A 19,799-nucleotide genomic window follows, 5' to 3' on the forward strand; every position below is an offset into this window, starting at 1 on the left:
ATTAAAATGAAGTATGAAAACATGTTCTTGTTATAACAAGGATTTACTTAAAGGGTTTGATGATGAAGATGTAATATATAGAGTAGGATTCTTGTTATACTACAAAGACTTGCAAGTATCGATCTAAATACTTTTATTTTTGCCGTGACACCTGCATTCGCATCGAAAATTTAGACTTAGCGCGTGTTCGGCAAACACCACTTTTGAGTTTTTTTGATAAAAGGTCGACTTTCGATTTTCTTGACCCGTTTGTATAAAAAACTATAAGTACTTATAAAAAGCTGAGAATTCTAGTTTTTTTTAATAAAAAACTGAGAATTCTAGCAGAAAAACCCGCTGGGGAAAGGATCAGTGTTCTAAATACAGTATGTGAACCTTATTCTGAAGATCTTGCAGTGAGTACTTGATGTGTCTTTGGTTGTACCCTTCAATCCCTGTGAATTTGTCCAGAAAGGATTTGTAAGCTGGAATCAACTTCTTTAGTATCAACTCAAGAAGCAGACCTCGAAGCTGAAGATGAGGCCCGAGCTGTGTGCATTGAGTCTCACAGACCTCTTCAAATGACTTATTGAACTTCTTGAGCTTCTGCTTCAAAGCGTTTCCTGATAACCCTCTATAGAATGCAAACCATTGATTCAATCCATCATCTCCAAGACTATACAAAACTCTGTCCCAAGTGCTTGAAACATAGTTTTGTGCTGTTGTCTCGATGTCTTTGCTTAACTTTGATAAGTACTCCTCCCCAATCATCTCCAGTAGTTCTGGAGACTCGTTAATAATCTGTATGATGTGGTTGACATTACAGAGAAGAAATGCATAGCGCAGAGAAGGGTCTCTGTAGTAACAAGATTTCCCCTCTAAGTTGATTCTCAAGCGTATTATGATCCGACTCACATAATGTTCCAGTGGAGTTCTAGCCTGAGCTCCCAGGAACTTGTCTTCCTCTAACTTTCTCCAACTTTTAGCCGGCATAGATCCAAGAATATCTGCTAGTGAATCATGGTAAGTTAACATCCTGGATACGTAGTCCATCACATATTTTGTCGCAGAATGAATTTTGCCTGTGGCAAGTGGTGTGTCTGCTTGCTCATAAAGGACCGCATCCTCAAAGCTTGAAAGCAATTTCCTGGCCAGAATTATGAGCCTGCCAATAGTCTTGGTTGCCCCAGAATAGATATCTACTGATCTTACAGACCGAAATGTGGCCTTAATTTTGGGCAAGGCCACAGATATAGCTTCATACAGATCCAAAATGTCGAACAGATACTGAAATGATGCAGTAGCATTGATTATAGCTTCCAAAGAATCGATCAATTCAACTGCAACATCTTTAACAATAGCCATTAAGAAGTTATCAGATGAGCCCGATCCAAGACCACCAAAGATCTGTTCATAATACTGCTTCTCTCCAGGAAAGATATTGTGGAAGCAATCATAAGCTGCTAGAATCCACAATCTGGTAGTTCTAGTAAAATCTTCCCCATTCAGGCCTTTTAAGTAATGGATGTTCCACTTCTGAATGCCAAACCTCTGAAGCCTTGCATTCACTGCAGACTTCCTTGAAACTCTGTATACCTTATTGCAATCGCCAAGACATCCTGCTGAGTTCAGCCTCTCTACTATACTACTGAGACGATGAATTTGCTCTGTAGAGAGCACATCATAGGTAGTATGACTGCCTCCCTGCAACTCATAGCTATAAATGCTAGTCACACTTGAAGGAGAAGAACTCCCAGAGCTGCACACACTATGTGAATTCTCCAATATCTCCCGAAAAACCAGCTGTAACATCTTTACTGAATCAATTCCTGGTATCCCATGATCTGGAATCTCAAGTGAATCATTCAATAACATTATGTCATCTGTTGCTACTGAACTCCAGTAGTGACCAAATTTTTCGTGCTCTTGATCATATTCCACTGCAGTTGCAGATATATATTCTATAATCACTTCTGCAACTGACAACAGATATGACAACACAGTATCCTCCCAATTGGACTTCTTCATCCGCTGAACTTCCTTAAACTGCTTAACCTGATCATCCACCCGTAAAGCCAACTGATTCGACGTGAGACTAACAGGTGATGAGATGTCAAGCGGAAGAACTCCAACCTCACATTTGACTACCAAGCAATCATCTTTCAAATAGCCCAATTCCTCCAAATAGCTCTTGTTCATGAAAAGAGGGAATCCCCACTGAATACCGCGGCTTGGACTCACAGAAACTTGCTTCTCCCTGCCCCTGCCGAGCAACCTGCAGGCCTTATGCTTCCCCTCCCCACTCTGATCAACAAGTGTCAACTGAAACATTGCATACATATCAGTTTCTTCACTCATTAAGCACACATACAGCGATAAGTATCCGCTACACTGATCATTTATGCCTCTGGGGTATAAACTGATTGCCCACTTGTGCCTACCAGCATTAAAAGTATTTGATCTCAAGTATGTTCCAGCTCTGAGACCTCGTTGTGAGTAGTGCTGAAATGAATACGTCTGTGATCCCATCTCTATTGTAACTCCACTTAGTACTGAAGCAGATGGTAGCTGGCAGAGAGTGGGAAATTCTAATGCTGTTGAGCTGCTTTCTCTGGATGCTGCAGACCCTTCAGGTGTCGAAGATGATGATGAGGCCATTGTTTCTGTGATTTCCGCGTCTTGTGAAGGCTAAGAAAATGCAATTTTCTGCATTGGATTATGATACAATCTTGTAAAAGATTTAGCAGGTTTAGTGAAGATCTTAGAATAAGGCTTGATATTAAAAATTATTGAGGTTATAGAAGGGCTAGGCTCATTTTAAAGATTAGTGGTGCTATGTTATCAGACGCGGTAGCGAGGATGATTGCCATTGACTTGCTTTTCTGAGTCTTTTTATTTAACTTCCAGGGTCTTCTTGAATCTAGCAGTGTTGTTTGTACAGTCTTTTGAGTTCTGATCAACTTCCAGGTTTTTTCCTTTACAATTGCTATGAAAATTCCCTGGTGTGCATAAGCTTAACGTGCCCCGTACGCTGTAGCAGGTGTACGGTGTAGTCGTAAGTGTTCTAAAAAGCGCATTAAACACTTCGATTTGAATATATATTAGTTACTGTATCTGCTAGTTTTCCGCTTAAATTTTGAAGCGTACGCTTGATCGGGAGAAGATCCTCCCGCCATTTAAAACCGATTTACGTTTTTTATAACAAATATTGGCACAGGGTCATCTTACGCCACCGAAATTTAAAAAAAATAAAAAATTATTTGCATGTATATTTTTGTTAGAAAAAATATTTTGAATAACAAATTTTAATTTTGACAACACTAGATGAATTTCTTTTTTTTTTTTATTTATATATTTTGATAATATACCTACCAAACTTTCAACTACAACCCAAATTTTGTATATTTACTTATGTAGTATATTCAAAGTTGGTTTCATCCATGCCTCTGATAACCCAATTTTCATGAGTAATTAATGAAACTGAGTAACTGAAGATGAGACTTATATATGCACTGGCGTTTCCATTTTCTTGTGAAATTAAGGATGCTGAAGTTAATATTAAGTTAACAACGATCGAGTTTGAGGGTTTGATGATCCTGTAAAGTTTGCCCTAGTAGAGTCTTCATGCAAACATATGTACTCATACGTCGTACCGGTGGAGGCAAGGCATGCGTACATCTATCTTAACTTCTTCAAACCCGCCCATGCTAATTAAGCGTAAACAGAGCCAAATAGTAAACAATAAGAAACTGAATCTATATATCAAACAATTGATACAATGCCATCTACTAGCGAAGATTTTACAATTTTACTTGCTAACCAAATAAGTCACAGACCACATTCTGAAGTTCCTCTGGTGAGTACTTGATGTATTTCTCAATGTACCTTTCACTTTGAAATTGCACAAGAAATGATTTGTAAGCCGGCAACACCTTCTCTATGATTGACCTGTGGAGCTGCTCGAGGAGCTGCAAATCTGGAACAAACCATGTGGATTGAGTCTGGAAGATCTCCTCAAATGTGGCATTTAAGATCTTGAATCTGTCTTTCAAGGCATTCCTTGAAAAGCCGCTATAGAAAACTCTGTACTGCAATCCTTCATCTCGAAAGCAATACAAGACTTTGTCCCAGGATCCCAGATAGCTCTTGGCCTCGTCCATCACATCTTCGTTCAACTTTGTTACATAATCCTCTCCGATCATCTCTAGCATTTCATAAGACCCTTTGATTTCCTCAATAATATAGTGTATATTGTTCATCAAAAATAAATGGCCCAAATGAGTATCTTTGTATTCTTTAAATTTGGACTTCAGATTATATTTCAGGCTTATGATGATCCACAGTAAATGGCGTGCCAGAGGCTTTCGGCCTCCAACTTTCAGATACTGCATTTCTTCAGAACCTAAGAAACTCGTCGTCGGCTCAGATGTAATAATTTCAGTTAACAACTCATTGTAATGCACCATACCAATGACACGTTCCATGGTGTACCTTGTCGAGGAATGCAATGTTCCTCGTGAGATAGTTGTGTTCGACTGCTCATGAAGCACTGTATCCTCAAAGTTGGAAATAATTTGCCTCACCAGATCTGCAAGCCTTTGTAGAGTCCTTTCAGCCTGAGAAGTTATACATTTTGTTGATGCAGAATGAAATGTAGCTTTGAAATCTGGCAAATAAAGCAGCAAAAATTTGTACAAATCTAACACATCAAACAGCTTCTGCAGCAATACAGGACTGTAACTGATAATTTCCGCAAAGTTGCAGAGCTGAATTGCAAAATCTTCAACTATAACTAGAAAACTATCAGATGAGACATCTTCGAAACCATCAAATATTTGCTCATAAGTTTGCTTCTCCCTGGGAATGATGATCACGAAGCACATTTGAGCAGCTCGAATCCAAATTTTGATCTTTTTTGCGAATTCATCCCAGGCCAAACTCCTAATGTCACAATTAAGCCAGTTCCCAATGCCAAATCTTAAAAAGCTGGCATCCACCATAGACTTCCTTAAATTCTTGTACATGTCGACACATTCTTGAAGGCGTCCTGCAGAGTTAAGCCTCTCTGACATACAACGAAGACGATAGATTTGCTCAGAAGACAAAGCTCCACGGCCAATATGATCTCCTTCCAGTAAATCCAAGCTACAGCTTGTAGCTATGCAACTTGAACAATCAGTGCAACATAGAGTATCATCTTCCACCGTATTTATAGACCATTCTAATATGTTCTGAAATTCCAACAAGAATCTTTCTGAGGCCATCTGAATCAAATTAACTCCTCTAATCTTGTAATCTGATATGTTCCTCAACTTTATGGACTGCTGAATCTCATCTACAGCATGCAAGTATTGATCAAACTTGTCGCGCTCTCCATTAAACAGAGCTCCAGATTCTGTCTCAAAAAGTATGCTCACAGCTGAATCCAGTACCGAAATTTTACCATCCTCCAGTTCTTCAACTTCTTCTACCAACATAGGCGAATGCATCGGCTCCAAATAGTCCACAGCTGCAAGTCCAGGGAACAAAACCCCAACTCTGCATTTCACTACCAGAAAACCATCCTTCAAATATGATTTCTTCAAGTGCGATTTCTTTATGTATCGCCTAAATCCCCACTGGCTTCCTTGGTGTTTCATTAGGCAAGGAGTTTCCATTGTGAAGTTGGTCTGCATTTTATGCTTTCCTTTCCTACTTTGATCAACAAGAATCAGCTCAAAACGCGCAATCACATCGGTCGTGTTGCTCTCCAGTGTGATGAATAAAGATATGTACTGATCATCCCCCGGCCTCGTGCCATTTGGGTAAAAATCAAGAGCCCATTTGTAGCCTCCTGCCATAAATGTTTCAGAAGTTACTTTCCTTATTCCAGCATGCTCAGTCGAAAACTTGAACTTGTAGGAAAAAGGAGTTGAATCTTCTGGTTGTAACACATAAGGCTGCAACACAGATGATGGACTACTAGATCCTGAGCAGTTTTTTTCAGCACAATCCTCCATATATCCACCACAAAACTTCACAGAGAGATCTTGAAACTGAGAATTAGGCCGAAAAATAAGCAGTTTTTAGTGGAGAATTCGATATGAAATGGAAGAGAACAAGTACATTTTTGTTTGATGATTTTCCAGTTCTTTTCCAAGAGCCTTCTTTGTATAAGCTACCTCTTGCCTCTTGTAGTTGACTGTTAAGAAACTGCTCACTCACTTCCAATGTGAATATAGAAGTCTGTCCAGCTGACTATTCTTTTATAGAAGTCGTGTTTTAAGCTCTATTCTAAAAGTCGATGATTATTTATGATTAATCATCGATTGATCCCTGTCTCGTAACTCGTCGAACTGATTAAATCTCCGATTAACCACCGATCTATCCCTCAATTAATCTCCGATTAATCATTGTTCCGTGACTTCACCGACTAAGTCCGATTCCCGCATTTTACAACCCTGATTTTAGATTATTTGTTTCCCAGTACCTCATATCATCAAAAATTGTAGGATCATATTATATTCAACACCGCGATTATCTTCGTACCCTGATCTTGTAATGTTAATCAAGACTAACATGTACATCTAATTTATGGGAGATGTCGAGATGGTACCTGACAAGCGGTTTTTTATAGTAGAAAAAAAAAAACTTAGAGTGAATGTATAAACCGCGGAAAAGCTTATGAACTACCTGCAAACACATAAAGAATTCGTATAAATGTTTTACTCCCTCCGTCCCTTTTTATCTGTCCATTTTGGAAAAAAAAACACATACCAAGGAATAATTGATTGCATGAACTTTTTCATTAAATACCTCTAATTAATATCTTGAAAATGGTGGAATACTCCTACTTTATGTCTTGAAAACATGAATTCAACCAAGTTTTATCAAGCCTTGAAAATTGAAATTATGGAGATATATTTGAAAAACTATCATTAAATTAGTTTTGAAAGTATAAATGGACAGATAAATAGGGACAAATTTTTACTTCCAAAGTGGACAGATAAATAGGGACGGAGGGAGTAGATGTTTTTATGCGCGAATAATTTACTACAATCAATTATCACGGATTCGGATCTCTGTCTATTTGACTAACAATTGTCATGAACTTCTTTAAAGCGTGTGAATTATAGCTGGTAGGGCATACATTGAGAAGAGACTTCTGGTCTGGTTCTGGAGAAGTACTAATAATTCATGCATGTAATATTTCATGTGGATGAAAAGCACGCTGCCTAGTTGACAAAAGACTAGTGTCTTTCAAAGTTTCTTTCAATGCGCGCTTCACCAAAATCACTGCACTCTATACATGTATTTAAATGTAAATAAAAACACGGCTCTTCGACTGTAACGTGCACCCATAAGTTAAAAGAGGGATTGAGGGAACGATATAAATCTAATTTTATCGTAATTAATTTTGAACGTACTCCAAATTTTTTTTATGAATGATTGTGACAAATATATGATTAATTTTAATTGGATGTTACTCGTTAATGATTAATATGTAGACAGGTTTTCACATTGTTATGAGTATGAGCTCAATCAATCATATATTATAAACTGGATTTGGAATTATTTTTTTTGAAAACATAGTATTTTTCATTAATTTTATATCAAATCCACATAATTATATACAACATAGGATCAGTGTTCTAAAAATCCCTAATTTAATCGATTAATCTCCTCCAAGGTCGGCCACCGATTCGATTTTTGAAATCTGATTAATCCTTGTATATATATATTTCTTAATCGAAGTATTTATGATAAATCATTAAAATAAAAAAAAATACTATATTCCTTTAAATATGAATAATTATAGAGTTTATGAATATAGTAAATATATTAGTTACTAAATAGCTAATATAATAATAATTAAATATTAAATAATATTTTCATATTAAAATAAATCTGATTTTCACTCCGATTAATCCCCAATTTCCGATTAATCCCTGAATCGGTAGCTCAACCGATTAAGTCCGATTCTCAATTTCTGTAACACTACATAGGATATATTTGGGTTTAAAAAAAAAGTTAACAATATGAAATATGGACTTTAATGAATTGTATATGATTTTGATTTTACTCGGATTCTTGATAAAATATAGTTGGATTGAAATCCCACAAAATCTATCAATTTATTAAATTCAAAAAAAATCCATCAGCATTTGAATATCATCATATTTTAATGGATTTTAAACTATCTCAATTGAATAGCATCAGATTTTTAAGCATAATTTAAAATCCTCCTTGAATACCGATTTTGTAACATAATTAAAAATCTCAATTGAATACCCCCAAAATTTTAATAATTTGTATATAAAATTATCAAACAAATTAATTATTCAAACAAATTCCTGACTCTGGATTAGATTATATTTATAAAATTTTGACAAAATAATTTTATTGACGCATTATTATTTTCTCATTATTTTTTTAAACTAAAATATCATATTTCATACTTTTAACGAGGAAATATAATTTAAAAATAATATTTTGAATTACACATAATAATAATGATAATACTAATATTATTTTATTTTTTTAAAATTTAACTAATTATCTATGTATCAATATATTATTTTAAAATAATTTATATACACCAAATCAAGAGGGGAGTCCGATTATCACTTCCCAGATATCTAAAATACATGAATAACTTGTGCCAATCAAATGACCACTGACCTCTACATGTGTTATCAATTCTTTGATCTGAGTGCTGGTTTGGTTTAGTTTGGTTGGACGGAGGATGTAACTTTTTTTAGAAAGAATGTTTTTTCCTTTTTTTTCTAACATAAGAATCCTCGATCGCTGCTATTCGGGTGCGTGCCAGCTGATGGCGGACTCTTTTCAAAAGATTTATACTTCTCTTTTATACAAATTACCTGTGAAGTTTAATAAATATGTTTGGTTGACAAAACTAACTGGATAATCTAATAAACATGTTTGATTGACAAAAGTGAATTTAATTATAAATTTATTATTAATAAATTTTAAATATTTTCTATATCCTTTAATTTATTATAAAAATAAATTGATCAATATTTTTTTGTATATTATTCTTCCTTGTTATAATATTGACCTAAGATATATTTTATATTTTTTATATATTAGTTTATTAAACAAATTAAGTATTCAAACTTATTCATGACTTTAGATATTTATAAAGTTTTGACAAAATAATATTATTAATATGTTATCATATTTTTTTTATTCTTTTATTAAATTAAATGAACATATTCTAGATTTTTGTTAGTAAAAAAATATAATTCAACAATAATATTTTGAGTTACATATAATAAATTTTTTGAAATTTTACTAATTATTATTGCTATGCATCGTTATATTATTTTAGAATAGGTTATGTATTTTTCCCGATATATTACATCAAAATTAAATCTACGAGTTTCAACAATAATATTTTGAGTTACACATAATAACAAAATAAATAATAATAATAATAATAATAATAATAATAATAATTTTAAAATTTAATTAGTTATTATTATTATTATTAATGTATCTGTATATTATTTTAGAATGGATCATGAATTTTTGTGTTAAATTACATAAAATTTAAACTTACATGTGTAAGTCTGATTAAGCGAGAGGGAAGTGGGTAAGTAACTTACTGCATTGGAAGTGGGTAAGTAACTTCCTGACTAAGCGAGAGGGAAGTGGATAAGTAACTTACTGCATTCTATGGTTATTGTAACTCTCTAGTGGAGAAAGTGTATAGGTAACTTTCTGCATTTTACAACTACTGTAACAACACTTGTAATTACACTCCTATCTCTCTTTTAGATATACCAAAAAATTATATAGATTAACATTTCTCAGATATTTAAATACGTGACTAATTTCATGTCTACCAAATGACCTCTGAATGAACTCTTATCAACTAAACCAACTCTTCAAGAGTTTAGCATACACTTATCTTAACTAATTCAATATAAATAAAAGACCTAGCAAAATTCAACTATTATAATTGAACTCATGATAACTCAAAACTCAAACTATAGCTCATCAAACTATGACAAGCAATATATCTCATGGGATAACTTAAAAGGTATTTAGAGATTCAAATATTAGTCAAATTCAGTGAAGGACAACTCACAAAGTCTAAGCACACCATCCAACTAATCAGAGCATCTCCAAGACTAATATCTAAACTCATTAGCTATAATGTTAATTATCTAAATAGATAATACAAATTTTTTGCTAACAGTGAAGGTTTTTACTCTAATAGTGTTATGTAAAATTATTATAAGCTAAAATTAACCTAATAGCCTTTTTGGTTCAACAAATCTATTGAATGATACTTTGTTATCTATTATTTTTTTGCTAAAGTATGATAGTTATGGAGTGCAATTGTTTTTACATATTATCTAAAAAATCCACCTAGATGACACATAGGATGACACATAGATTTTTAGTTAACAGTTTTGAACCCTTGGAGATTCTATCAGTAAGACAAAAGTCCTAGTGAACTAAAAAAAACCATGGATTTGCAATGCAATATATTGAAATTAGTTATAACACAACACATAAAAGCTTTTCTAAGGCGATTAGTTGTAAATATAGATTAATTGAAAAATATTTGTTGATCTATCATATATAGTACTCATGTGGTGACCACTATAATTTTAATGTTTTTAAATGTCAAAGCAATTGCTAGGTTAATTAGAATTATAGAAAATTATCTTGGTTTGCTGGAGTTGCTTATTTTTTATTACAAATTTTGCTTTTAGTGTGTGATAATTATTGAGAAATTTTGGTGCAGCTGTTTTTTATGGTCAACAAATTTGTTTGATAATTCAATATTGTTGTTTGTGCTATTCATCCGATTCAACATTGATAATTACGTAGTTTAAAATGAATAAAAGTATTTTTATTTATCATATATTGAGTTTTCCTTTTAAATATAATTATGAGCTATACACTTAAAATTTGCAAAAAAAATTTGAAAATTTTAAACTTAATAAATGAAATTATATTTTAATCATATCGAATTACCAGCAAAGAATCTCACCGTAAAGAACTAGCTAATTTGGTTGACATTTTACCAAAAATACCTATTTTTTGACAAAATTCTTGTCATTAAGAGCGTCAAAATTAGTTAATCAGTCAAAAATAATTATTTTCGAGATTTTATTTTAACAGTCTATTTTCTAAAGAATGCCGTCGAAATTAACTGTTTTTGAGTGGTGTCTGAAATATATATTTTCACAAAATACTCAAATGAAAATTATATGTGACCAGAAAAAAATATATGATTTCTCAAATAGTATACATAAAGAAAATACTCAAATGAAAACTAGCTAATATATTTTGTACATATTATAAAATCATGTAATCAACAAATTTTAGTCTAATTTTGCTTTCAGCTGTATAAAATTTTCTCGTAATTATTTTGTCATTTACATAACGTACATCAATTCTAGCAAATAATATAATAATTTTTATTGAACAAATCATAGAACAATTATGTATCGTACCTACAAAATATTGTATAGTTTTCAAAATAAGAAACAAATTCAGAAAAACTCCAATATGAATCATCAAAATCAAAAAAATTTATTCGATAACAGTATAAACTGAAACAATACAAGTAAAACTCATCCTCACATCCTGTCATGCAGGCTTCTATATATCTAACCTACTTGCCGAAGCAAGAAAAAATAATTGAATAAAAAAATAAAGCAGCAAAAATGGTACAAGCAACATCTAACCCACGCAAAAAAGAGTACTAACCTAAAATGATATGAATGAACCCCGAATTCATTGTTTTACATCTTCTTTGTCCAAATCGTTTTCTTCAATTTCACGAGATTCTTTATTGATATCGATATTTCTCATTTTTTTAGCACCCTTTTCCTCATTTACTCCGATCTGAAGAGCTTCAACACCATCATTTTCATTCTTGACAGATGTTTTTTTCGAGATCTCGATATTATTGCGAGGAGGGCGTAACGCTCCATTTCCGGGATGCCGTGGCATGAGATTATCGTAAAAACTGCGAACTCCGCGTCGAACTTCCACGTTTTTACTTTTTGCACGACAAATAGCTAGTTGTTGAAACACCATATCCAACTCGACCTTCACCTGTTCGCACTTGTCATAAAGACTCTTCACCATCCCGCAAGACCCTCCCACCGGATCCATCACTCGAAGTTCAGCCTCCTCGATCATCGACCTAACCACGATCTCTCGTTGATTCGGATCCACCGTTTTAACCGCATTGATGATATTTCTGATACCAAACAGCTTGTGAACGTTGAGAAACTCGGCCTGGCGATGCGGGGGAAAATAAGGAGCCAGAGGACAATCAGGAGCACATTTTCGACGTTGGTGTTTACATGCAGCACATGCCTGTGACACATTTGTGCCAGGACCAGTCATGTATAGCGGCAGATTATATAGCCTTGTTTCATGGGATCAGTAATATTGCGTGTACCAGCGAGAAACTAAAATCTACAAATGAGGGTAAAATGTCACTACGGATATGTTCAAGTTGACCTATGTGCAACGGAATCGGACGCGGGCAGTGACGTAACCAGGATTTTTTGTAGTGACGTTTAAGAAATAATCATTTATAACTATTGTTATTGAATATTTTTATAAAAATGTCATAATTTAAAAGTTATGATTTATTTGTTAATATTAAAGTATAATGCAAAAAACAAATTATGAAACTTTTAATATAATTTATAAAGTTGTAACAATAATATCAAATAATAAATTAGAAATTAGTTACATCTAAATATTTTAGTTTAAATATTAAGTTCAGGAAAATACAAAACAATAGATAAGATTTGGATAAACAACTTAATTTCTGTTTAAAAATAGAGTGATATTTTTTTTCAAAAATAAATAAACAAATAATAATAATTCGGTTAACCAGATAATATAAAAAAAAAATTAATATAAAACTAGGTATAACTTTTTAACTTTCAATTTTAAACTATTCAACTAAGTTACATATATATCAGAGTGTATTTTTTATCGATTATAATAGGATTTTATAGTTTTAGCAAATCTTGTTTGCAAAACTCCGGTCAAACATCTATTAATTATTAATATTGAAGTCTGAAAAAAAAATGAGATCTTTAAGAACAGAAAATACTGCGCAGGCTGGGATCATCTTAAATTTGATTTCCAAATCTTCTTATACGTACGCTGTATAAACATGGACGAATATATTTATTTCAAATTAATTTGATAGAACTTTGATATTAGAAATGTATAAACATAATAATGAACATAAAATCAGACGCTTCTCCCTCTTCTGCAGGCGACTTTCATCTTTAAAACTTATTACTCCCTCCATCCCTCTCACGTTTTTACGGGTTTTTTCCACTGGTCGGCACGTATTTTTAAACACTTATAAAATATAATTACGTAATTTATTTTTCAGATTTTTTTATATAAATATTCAAACATCAAAATTTTATTTAAAATATAAAAGATTAAAAAATATATTATAAAACTCTATATTCCAGAAGTATTAATATGCGTGTGGCCAAAACTACCAGCGGCGGACCGAATACTAGAAAACGATCGCACCGACATATACGACAAATCCAAATTAAATAGAGAGATAGATTAATATTAAATAAACAACAAACCACGTCATATGTCACAATCCAAATTATGAAGGGATAATACATTAATAGTATTAAACAACGTAGTAGCTGGTTAATTGTGATAAGCTCGAATTTCAAATTTAGATTTTAATATCTTTATTTATTATTCGTTTGGTGTAACCACGTGAGAGTTACCACTACAATAAAACTGGGTTTTTACGACGGAAGTTGAGACGCAAGTCCGTCGTACGTAAGTTCTTACTTTACGACGGACTTTTTCCGTCGTTTTTATCAAGTCGAAAGTTGCAAAATACGTCACAACTCCAAACATGCGTCGTAAGTATTAAAACCGTCGTAAGTTACAGAATTTACGACGGAACTTTCCATCGCAAGTATGTTGTGGGCCCCAAATCCTTGCCTGGATAAATTTTATCTTACGACGCATTGTCCGTCGTATATTAACTATCTTACGATGAGAGTTATGGTTATTTTTATATTTTATTTGTGAGAGTATGATTTTTTATTTAGTGATAAAAGTTTTAAGGGATTGTAAATATAGTCGATAACTCAAACATGATTAACTTCAACTGAATGTGGAGAGGAGGGTACCTGTAAATATCTTATCTTTAACAAATCATGTGATTCCAAGAAAAGTGGATTAATCAGCGATTGTTTCTGTTTTATGTTTGTTTGATGCGATTTTTTTTTAGATGTCATATGATTTTTTATTATTGAATTGATTTTCTACTAAAAAAATAATAATATAAGAGGAATAACGTGAGATAGATATGACTAATTTTAATGAAAAATAGTAGATGTCTAAAAAATATTTTCAATTTTTTTTTACTAAATTTAGTTGACAATTGATTTCACTCACGCTAATAATGAGACTCATGTACTGACTCATGTACTTACATAAACTATCCGATCAAAATTAGTAATCAGAAATGTAATCTGAGACATGTAGTATTACTAATTTTAACGGGAGGGTCCATTTATATACTGGATCCTATTATTAATTTTGATTATAATTAATAGTACATTATCAATTAGATTTAATAAAATTTTTTTGGAGTATTCAACATTTTTTATAATATAATGTACGAGGAATGAACAAGCCGGACTTACGCGACAAAGACAAGTTAGGTGCAGAAAGTTACGTATGCATAAACATAAACATTAATATTCACTCCGTGCCTTTTTAGCTGTCACATTTGATTTTGTGCCGGTCAAATTGACCAAAATTTAATAGAAATTTATTAATTTTTTATCAATAAATAAAATAAAAGAAAAATGTCATCGGAAATAATTTTTAATCTATTTTAAGATGTAATTTTCAATTTTTTAAAACAATGAAAGAGTGATTTATAATCATTAATCAAAAATTAGTCAATTTGACCGATAAAAATAGAAACGTGACGACTAAAAAAGACGGAGGGAGTAATAAATACGCCGAGTAAATCGGCCTAAGCCTTATAAAAACAACAAGCTCGAACTTCACAATTCATGTCAAAACTAAAGAACTTGACAATCCATAGTTCATATGCATATACAGTACATTCATATACGTATTTACAAGAACACTAATATATTTGTGGATTTGTCAGATGGATACAAGAGCTCAAACAGAAGCAAAGTCCAAAATTGATGATATTCACACGAGAGCAATAGAAGATGTTCTTTATTTCAATTCACTACTCACTTTTGCTGTGTTCATCGGCTTGTCTCAGACATATGAGCCAAATCGCAGCCAAGAAAAACGTGATGAGTGTAGTGCCGGTCCAGAAGTACATAGGAAGCTCATCGTCTTCGAAGTTTTATCCTTTGCTTGTTTCCTTTCATCAAGCCTGTCTGCGAAAGCATTGAAGCTACTTATAACCTCGCATGAGAAAAAAGAACGTCGTTATATCTGTTAGAATATAAGATCCTGGAAAGGGCCATTCTCTAACACCTTGAGGTTTTAGAGTAACTGGTTCCTTGACATGGTATCAGAGCCAGGTTGGCAGAGGACTTGGGTTCGATCCCTGCCACCCCCAATATTTCTCACAATTTATAGTGGCACGAATGGCAAATTAATGCTCCAAAGATGAGCGCCCGTGATCCACTCTTCGACCCATAAATGGGCTCTCGAGTGAGGGGGAATCTTAGAATATAAGATCCTGGAAAGGGCCATTCTCTAACACCTTGAGGTTTTAGAGTAACTGGTTCCTTGACAATATCTTGATTGACAAATCCTTCCAGCTGAAGACCGATGCTTTTCTCTACAGCAGGTTCATCTTTAACCGGGATACTTTCGCTTATAATCTCCGTTGTTTATTTAATTCAAATTCAGATGGGTGTGTATTCTTGTGCAAGTAGAGAAACAAGAACAGCCATATGGATGCTTTGCATAATTGTTTCCTACTCTCTGGTACTCTATATTTCGTCCATGATTTTAGGTTATTATGCTTCTTTGGAAATTAAGGATGATCCCGGAAAAGAAGAGATCAGTGGTGCTGATACTGCCCTTCAACAAATTGATACAAGTGGGGATAGAATCGACGTCGGATGAGCCATTTTCTTGAAATCCTAATCCCTCTGTCTCCCTCATTTTTTTACATTAGTTTTTGGCACGTTTTTCAACACTCATTTAAAGTATACTTTTATATTATATTTTTTGATTTTTTTACCTTTAATAAAAATTTGATATTTAAATTTTTATTTAGAAAAAAATAAATTTTAGAGAAAAATTATCAAATAAAGAGTCTCAAAATGCGTGCAAATAGTGAACGTAAACGATCATTGCCACGGAGAGAGTACTATATTGTTTAAAATCAGTGGCCTTCTATCTCGGTTGTATATTCGCCAGTCTCTCATTTCCTTTTTGTTTTTACATACATTGATTGTATGCACCAGATATTAATATATTCTCTATTATACCTTAATGATCTACCACACCAAGTTAATCAGTTTTAATATAATTTTTATTATTCACATACTTTAAATAGAATTGACTTATTATTTTTTTATCATACCAACTATTAACGACTTAAATATCATAATTAGTAAGGGATATACATTAATATTAAACAACGTAGCAGCTGGTTAATTGTAAAACTAAAAACAGTGAGAAGCTGTCGAATCTCAAATAATGCACCAGAAATGAACAAGCCGGACAGACGCGAGTACGCGACAAAGGTAACTTAGGTATTCCCAAACATGAACATTAATATTAAAACACGCCGAGTAAATCGGCCAAGTCCTATAAAAATAACAAGCTCAAACTTCACAATTCTTATGTCAAAACTTTAATATATTTGTAGTTTTGTCATTTCATCAGATGGATGAAAGAGTTCGAGCAAAAGCAAAGTTCAATAATATTGTTGATGATATTCACAGGAGAACAATAGAAGATGTTCTTTATTTCAATTCACTACTCACATTTGCTGTGTTCATCGGCTTGTCTCAGACATATGAAGCAAATCGCAGCCAAGAAAAAGGTGATGAGTGTACTGCTGGTCCAGGAGTACATAGAAAGCTCATAATCTGCGAAGTTTTAGCCTTTGCTTGTTTCCTTTCATCAAGCCTGTCTGCGAAAGCACTGAAGCTACTTTTAACCTCGCATGAAAATAAACGACGTCGTTATATCTTCACCGACATACCCTTCCAGTTGAAGACCGTGATGTTGATCGCGACAGCAGGTTCATCTTTGATGGGGATGATTTCGCTTGTATTCTCCGTTGTTTTTTTAGTTCAAATTCAGATAGGTGTGTATTCTTGCACAAGAGGAGAAGCAAGATTAGTCATATGGATTCTTTGCATAATTGGTTTATTCTCTCTGGTACTCTATATGACGTCCATGATTTCAGGTTATCTTGCTTCTTATGATATTAGGGATGATCCTGGACAAGAAGAAGAGATCAGTGGTGCTACTGATACTGAGCTTCAACGAATTGGTAATAGTGGAAATAGAATCGATGTAGGATGAGGCACTTTCTTAAAGAGGAATGCTTGGTGCAGAGGATTGTGTTTTGTATGACATGTGGTGGATTTTAATTGAAATGGGCCTATTGTATTCACATAAACAATCCCAATTAAAATATTTCACACATCAAGCTATGTCATTATGTACCAATTTTTTGTACACAATCATATACAACTAGCACTACTCCATCTATTAGTGGCTCAGACGATGTACATGTTTTATTAAATATTTTTCTTCTTTCAAGTTCTAAATTAATTTAAAATAAAACAAGTTTATGTGATGTGCATTTTAATAATGAAAGGACCCATATTTAAATTTAGCACAGGGTCTCCTTTCTGATCGAGCCGGGCCTGCCATGTACCAGAAATGAACAAGCCGGACAATACAAGGGTAAGTTAGGTCAGGTATGCCTAAACATAAACATTAATATTAAAACACGTCGCCTAGTAAATCGGCAAATCCTATAAAAATAACAAGCTGTAACTTCACAATTCATGTCAAAACTAAAAAGAACTTGACAATTCATTGTATTTCACTCTATATATATACATACAATCAACATTAATATATCGGTTTTTCTAATGTGTGCCCAAGGGCACACAATAATCACTAAATTCTATAAAAATGGCCTATTCTGATTGGTGGAGTTGATGTGAATGCAGGGGGTCATTATCATTTATTATTCATCCACCAATCAAAAAGAGCTATTTTTATTGGAGTTAGGGACTATTGTGTGCCCTTGGGCACACCATAGAAAATCCCTTAATATATTTGTGGTTTTGTCATTTCAGATGGATGGAAGAGCTCGAGAAGAAGGAAAGTTCAATGTTGATAATATTCACGAGAACGATAGAAGATGTTCTTTATTTCAATTCACTACTCACTTTTGCTGTGTTCATTGGCTTGTCTCAGACCACATACGAAGGAAATCGCAGCCAAGAACAACGTGATGAGTGTACTGCTGGTCCAGAAGTACATAGGATGCTCATTGTCTACGAAGTTTTAGCCTTGGCCTATCTTCACTGACAGATCCTTTCAGTTGAAGGACGTAATGTTGATCGCTACAGCAAGTTCATCTTTGACCGGGATACTTTCGCTTGTACTCGATCTCCGTTATTTAGTTCAAATTCAGACAGGTGTGTACTCTTGTGCAAGTAGAGAAACAAGAATAATCATATGGGTGTTTTGCACAATTGTTTTCTACTCTCTGGTACTCTATATGACGTCCATGATTTATGGTTTTTATGCTTCTTTTGAAATTGAGAATGATCCTGGACAAGAAGAAGAGATCAGTGGTGCTGATACTGTGCTTCAACAAATTGATATTTGTGGAAATAGAATCGATGTAGGTTGTGCAGCTTTCTTAAAATCCTATTGCGCTGTTTCAACTTAGTGCCCAAGGCAGATTGCTATAATTCTTAGCTAAAATTATAAAAATTGGTGATCAGATAAAATTTGTTCATATTTGTAGATAGCTATACGGTATTTTTCACGTTTTTCTCTTAAATTTTTTTGTTTTTTTGTTGATATGTGTCGTCAGTTTCTATTAGATTATATTTGGCTTAATGACCTTTTAGCGCCCTTGAAGTTTGGGTAGAAGTTTCGATGCGGCCTCGAAGTTTAAAAACGTTCTTTTCGACCCTCAAAGTATCTTTATCGTACCTTTTAGCCCTTATGGCGTATACTGGTATATAACGAGGTGGACAAAGTTGACATTTCACACGTGAGGGTTAAAAAGAGCATTAAACATTAAGTGTTAAGAAGAACATCTAATGTATTTTAATGTATTCTTTAGGGGTTAAAAGGAACGAGATGTATACAAAGTTTATCCCCTGATTTATACCGGTATTTTTAAAAAGGGCTAAAAGGTACGACAAAGATGCTTTGAGGGTCGAAAGGTACGTTTTGAAACTTCGAGACCGCATCGGAACTTCCACCCATACTTCAAGATCTAAAAGGTCATTAAGCTATTATATTTATATATGTCTTTTATATTAGAATTATGATATCTACTGTAATTTATTTGATTATAAAAAAGTCTATATGGTTTTAGAAATAAAATTAGTATTCATAATTTGTTTTGTATTAAGAAATGAATCATAAACATGTAAGAAAAAATAAAATTTGTTTTGGACTAAAAAAAATGCTTGTGCTCGTTTCCCACGTCTGTTATTACAGTTGTTAAGCTGAACTTCTGTCTTTAAGAACCATATCCTTTTATGTTATCTCTCTTAGCCAAACTAGGCATTTTTCATGTGTGTTAGTCAAGTAATAATTTCTTTTTACCAAATTTG

General features: G+C 33.2%; 3 protein-coding genes across 3 annotated transcripts; all 3 read right to left on the reverse strand.

The window, feature by feature from the left end:
* Nucleotides 1-116: 116 nt before the first annotated feature.
* Nucleotides 117-2,866, reverse strand: LOC108211179 (exocyst complex component EXO70A1). The gene has a single exon (XM_017382709.2). It carries the CDS (start codon nt 2,635-2,637, stop codon nt 349-351), a length of 2,289 nt encoding a protein of 762 aa, XP_017238198.1. The 5' UTR covers nt 2,638-2,866; the 3' UTR covers nt 117-348.
* An 848-nt stretch (nt 2,867-3,714) lies between these two features.
* On the reverse strand, nt 3,715-6,212 carry LOC108212811 (exocyst complex component EXO70A1). Its single transcript, XM_017384527.2, has one exon. The coding sequence runs from the start codon at nt 5,976-5,978 to the stop codon at nt 3,795-3,797; it is 2,184 nt and encodes a 727-aa protein (XP_017240016.1). The 5' UTR covers nt 5,979-6,212; the 3' UTR covers nt 3,715-3,794.
* Nucleotides 6,213-11,521: 5,309 nt separating this feature from the next.
* Nucleotides 11,522-12,401, reverse strand: LOC108199884 (LOB domain-containing protein 22). Its single transcript, XM_017367901.2, has one exon. It carries the CDS (start codon nt 12,355-12,357, stop codon nt 11,737-11,739), a length of 621 nt encoding a protein of 206 aa, XP_017223390.1. The 5' UTR covers nt 12,358-12,401; the 3' UTR covers nt 11,522-11,736.
* Between the last annotated feature and the right edge of the window lie 7,398 nt (nt 12,402-19,799).

This window comes from Daucus carota, chromosome 1 (genome assembly GCF_001625215.2).
Source record: "Daucus carota subsp. sativus chromosome 1, DH1 v3.0, whole genome shotgun sequence".
NCBI classification, from domain to species: Eukaryota; Viridiplantae; Streptophyta; class Magnoliopsida; order Apiales; family Apiaceae; genus Daucus; species Daucus carota.

What these genes read in the sequence shown, in the direction of transcription:
- LOC108211179 (XM_017382709.2), bottom strand. Translation starts at nt 2,637, where the DNA reads ATGGCCTCATCATCATCTTCGACACCTGAAGGGTCTGCAGCATCCAGA.
- LOC108212811 (XM_017384527.2), bottom strand. Translation starts at nt 5,978, where the DNA reads ATGGAGGATTGTGCTGAAAAAAACTGCTCAGGATCTAGTAGTCCATCA.
- LOC108199884 (XM_017367901.2), bottom strand. Translation starts at nt 12,357, where the DNA reads ATGACTGGTCCTGGCACAAATGTGTCACAGGCATGTGCTGCATGTAAA.